This window comes from Castanea sativa, chromosome 5, assembly GCF_040712315.1.
Source record: "Castanea sativa cultivar Marrone di Chiusa Pesio chromosome 5, ASM4071231v1".
In the NCBI taxonomy this organism is placed as follows: Eukaryota; Viridiplantae; Streptophyta; class Magnoliopsida; order Fagales; family Fagaceae; genus Castanea; species Castanea sativa.
The window spans coordinates 72,202,393-72,207,183 of NC_134017.1; the positions used below are offsets into that span (position 1 = coordinate 72,202,393).

Below are 4,791 nucleotides of genomic sequence, written 5' to 3' on the forward strand. Positions count from 1 at the left end.
AAGGTTTTTCTTTGTATAGCATAGTTTTCCATTCACATGACTTTATCTCATGGTGACTTACTACAGTGCTACATTGGTGCCCACGAGTTTCTCAAAAAAAAAAAAAAAAAAACATTGGTGGCCACAAAAATAAGAAGACATTTTTCATATAAAAACAAAAAAGGAATGGTTAGAGATTATTATTTTTTATTTTTTATTTTTTGTTGCTGTTGTTGAGAGAAGAGCCGGTGTCTTTGGCTTCATATTATCAACTTCCTATAAATTGGGTATCTCAGTTCATCATATCAACACACCTCTCTCTCTCTCTCTCTCTCTCTCTCTCTCTCTCTCTCTCAGCTCAAAACTAATTGGGATACTCATATCACAATGTCCATGGCCTTCTTTTGTGCATCCTCTTCTTCCTCTAAACCTCAAAATGGTTTCAAAAATATCCAAAATACTGAAAATATTACTTCCCTCATCAATGATACTTGTATGCAAAAGGCACAAGGAAGCAGCATTGCCCAAGATCAAGCGGTTAATTATTTTCCCACAGAAGACTACAATTTTCTTCCTGAATACCACAGTTCCACGGTTAAGTTTTGCATAACCATTTTCACCATTTCTTTTTCTTGTTTTTCCAGACCTAACTTTTCATAATTTAAGAGGGATATATTGATTTTCCAGGATGATTTTTGCGTTGAATACGTGCAAAAACTAAAGAAATTCAAAAATATACTTAGCAAGTTAGTTGAAGATCCTTTCGAAGGTTTGAACGTGGTTGATGCAATCTTGCGCTTAGGCATTGAGTATCACTTCCAAGAGGAGATTGAAACAATCCTTAAAAGGCAGTATATGATTTTTAGCGCTCATGCAGGTCATGATCACGATCTTTATGAGGCTGCACTGCGTTTTCGGTTATTGAGACAAGATGGCTATCATGTTTCTGCAGGTGAGAATTTATATTTCTTTTTACCTAAATTACGTTGTTCTTGTAATTATCACAGCATAATTATAATTACATCTCCAAGGATTGGGTGGCAAATAACGTTTGATTCTAAAAGTTGAACAAAAACATTTTTAGATAAACATTAAAAGATAAAATAAAATTATTCACAGTTGAGCTCTATCTCAAATAACACAAAGAGTATGTTTATGGGTTCAAGACTCACTCGATAATGTTGATATGTGTAACTTGCCAATTGTAGAAAATAAATATTCCTTGAAAGTCAATAAATTGCGGCTAATTGTGTGTCATACAGATGTGTTTAACAATTTCAAGAACAAGGAAGGAAACTTTAAATTGGAGTTAGGTGAACACATAAGTGGATTGATGGAATTATATGAAGCGTCAGAGGTAAGCATCGATCACGAAGACATACTCATAGAAGCTAAAGACTTCAGTCGCCACCTTCTCGAAGCAAACATCAAACATCTTGATCACCAACACGCTAGATTCATTCTGAACACATTGGAGCATCCCTATCATAAGAGTTTGCCAAGGTTCATGGCTAAGGGCCTCCCAGACAATTTCGAAGGGGCAAGGGGTTGGGTAAAACATTTACAAGAACTAGCAAAGATGGACTTCAAAATGGTCCAGTCCATACACCAACAGGAACTTCTTCAAATTTTCAAGTAAGTTCAATGAGACTCTAGAATATTTTTGTTATGATTGTCTATTAATTATTTTTTTACTCAGATTGCCTATACTTTGATTCTATTCTAAATTATCATTTCTCCTAAAAGATGGTGGAAAGGCTTAGGTCTGGCTAAAAAGTTGAACTTTGCGAGAGATCAACCACTTAAATGGTACATGTGGACAGCGGCTTGCCTCACAGATCCAAGCCTGACATATCAAAGGGTTGAGCTCACAAAACCTATAGCTATGGTTTACGTGATAGACGACATGTTTGATGTTTACGGAACGCTAGATGAACTCACTCTCTTCACAAATGCAGTGAATAGGTACGCGTGTTTGTTTCATATAAGAAAATTGCTAAATATTCTTTCATGCTTGTTTTAGTCCACCGGTTGATGCTTAATATATAATTGATGCAAGAATGTTCATATTTAAAAAATGTCCATATTTCAACTAATAAAAGTGGATGTAAAAAAAATTTGAAATAATTAAAACGGTACAAAAATATGACTTTCTTTATTTTACTATTTCACCATGCGTGATTATTACGTTTTTCTGTGCACGTAGATGGGAATTATCAGCATCTGAGAAATTACCAGACCCTTTGAAGATATGTTTCGTGGCTCTTTATGACATTACCAATGAAATCAGCTACAAGGTCTACAAAAGGACTGGATGGAACCCTATTGACTCCCTAAAGAAAGCGGTATATATATTGACAAAATAACTATCAAACACAATTATTTTCTAAAGCATAATACATATTGGTCCCTAAATTTTAGTTTATTAATAATTTTAAATATTGAAATTTAAAATGATTGCTTTAGATTCCTTAAATGACAGGACCAAACTTAAACTAACATGATGGCATTGCTCTCTTAAATACATTAGAAATAATAAAAACGATCACTTCAACTTTCAAATGGACTAAAAGTGACCATTTTAAATTTGTTGAGAATTTTAAAAAATTAATAATTTACATTATACCATCAACGTAAGATTTACATTGTAGATTAAACTAATATATATAACATTGTACACTTTTATGCAAATGTATACAGTTGTGTAGTCTACGATGTAGATCTTACATTCATAATACAATATAAATTAATAATTTTCTACTATTGTTTTAGTTCTCAACAAATTGAAAATGGTCACTTTTAGTCTAGAGACATAAAGTGATTAGTCGGATGGTCACTTTCAGGGACAAAAATCGCTATTGGCCTGATGTATAAGGATAAACATTGTATTTTGACATATTTTTCCCGTGAATAGTAAACTTTCGAAGAGATTACTCATGCTACACCTTTGATTATTGATTGTCACAGTGGGCTAGATTGTGTAATGCCTTCCTATTAGAAGCACAATGGTTTGCTTCTGGGAACTTGCCAAAGGCAGAGGAGTACATGAAGAATGCACATGTGAGTACAGGATTGCATGTGGTGCTAGTTCACAAGTTCTTTCTCTTGGGTGAGGGAATTAGCAAGGAGACTGTTGATCTTCTGGACAACAATCCCAGCATTACATCTTCCATAGCCACAATTCTTCGACTCTGGGATGACCTCGGAAATGCCCAGGTAAGAGAATAAGATTAAATTCACAAGCAGCCACACATGTGGGTCTATTTGTTGACTTTTAACAAGGAGTGATCCCACCAATAATAGATATCTAGTGGCCTAAAGGTTAGTGGCATTTTAATTTTTTTTTCTTTTACTTTTTAAAGCAAGGAATAGGACAGTCGCAAAGAATGTCCTCTCATTCGTACTCTATCTTTTGTCGAATTAACCACAGTCATCCACGTGTAAGGATCTTAGTTTTCTTAGAAAAATAGGAAAAATAATAATTTCCAAACCGTGGAGGAAAATTTAAAACTCATTTGGTAATGATGTTCTGTTAAAGTTGTTTGTATTTTTTAAAAATAGTAAAAAAGTATGTAGAAATATGTGTAATATTACATATTAAAAACTATTATTAAAAATACACTATCAAATAACTCTGAATTTTTTTCACAGCCCTTTCCACAATTCTTTAAATTCACAAAATTGGGTGGAATAGGATGAGAGAATTTCACTTTTATATAAATTTATTGTTAACATCATTTTTATAATGATCATATCAGGGCAAGTTAACAATTATTAAAAAAAAATCGTAAGTGAGTTTAATATCTTCTAATTTTCGTTAATTTATTTGTTAAATGTGAGGCAAAAAAAAAAAAAAAAAGATAAAAATTAGTTTATTTCTAGAAACATATATATGTTATTTATCTTGTAAAAGATGAGACAAAAAGTTAAAATTTTTCATATAATATATATGTATATGTTTGCAACTTCTAAGGTTAACTCACTAACTGGTTAGGATTATCTGCAGGATGAGGATCAAAACGGTCATGATGGATCCTATATTGAGTGCTACAGGAAAGAACATCAAGGCTGTTCAGTTGAAGATGCAAAAAGTCATGTTATCAAAATGATTTCAAATGCATGGAAGCAACTCAACAAGGATTGCCTTAACCCAAATCCATTTCCAGCGTCTTTTATAAAGGCTTCTCTTAATGCTGCAAGGATGGTTCCTTTGATGTACAGTTATGACGAGAAACATCGCCTTCCAAGTCTAGAGGAGCACATGAAGTCACTGATCTTGAAAAGTGTTGCCTATAAGAAAATGTAAACAAATTAGACTTTTGGGTTTCGTAACGTATTGCGCTTTGGTAATGTAATAACCAATGGGAGATGTGAGGAGGCTTAAACTAGTTAGCAATATTTCAGCTTCTTGCACTAGCATTTCCTTAAAATTTAAGTGCTAAATAAATTTTCAAATTTCCTGAATGATATGTAACCATATCCACTATGAAGATTGTTGTAATATATATGTAAAGAAACGCTATAGCCTAGTTTTCCTCTCTTGCTTTCAATTGTTGAATCCAGCCTTGTGTCATCACAGTTATTTGATGCTGCAAGTCGATACGCCTGCCATTTAACCAATTTCTTGGCCAATTCAAGGCTGTTTGAAAATTCTACTTGATCTCAGTGATTTCAAAACAATATTCCAAACACATAGTAGGTCATTTTTCTGGTTTGGTAGTAAAGTCCTGTCAATAATATGGCAATTAATAGAGAAGTTGAAAGACTTTTTGGCTTTGGGCAAGGTTTTCTCAAGAAATTCTTTTTTGCCTT

General features: G+C 33.2%; 1 protein-coding gene across 1 annotated transcript; it reads left to right on the forward strand.

Moving 5' to 3' along the window:
- The first annotated feature begins 337 nt into the window (after positions 1 to 337).
- On the forward strand, positions 338 to 4,564 carry LOC142633998 ((3S,6E)-nerolidol synthase 1-like). The gene is made up of 7 exons (XM_075808261.1): positions 338 to 573; positions 667 to 931; positions 1,242 to 1,614; positions 1,726 to 1,944; positions 2,186 to 2,324; positions 2,947 to 3,195; positions 3,986 to 4,564. The coding sequence occupies exons 1-7, from the start codon at positions 367 to 369 to the stop codon at positions 4,283 to 4,285; spliced, it is 1,752 nt and encodes a 583-aa protein (XP_075664376.1). The 5' UTR covers positions 338 to 366; the 3' UTR covers positions 4,286 to 4,564.
- Positions 4,565 to 4,791: the final 227 nt, after the last annotated feature.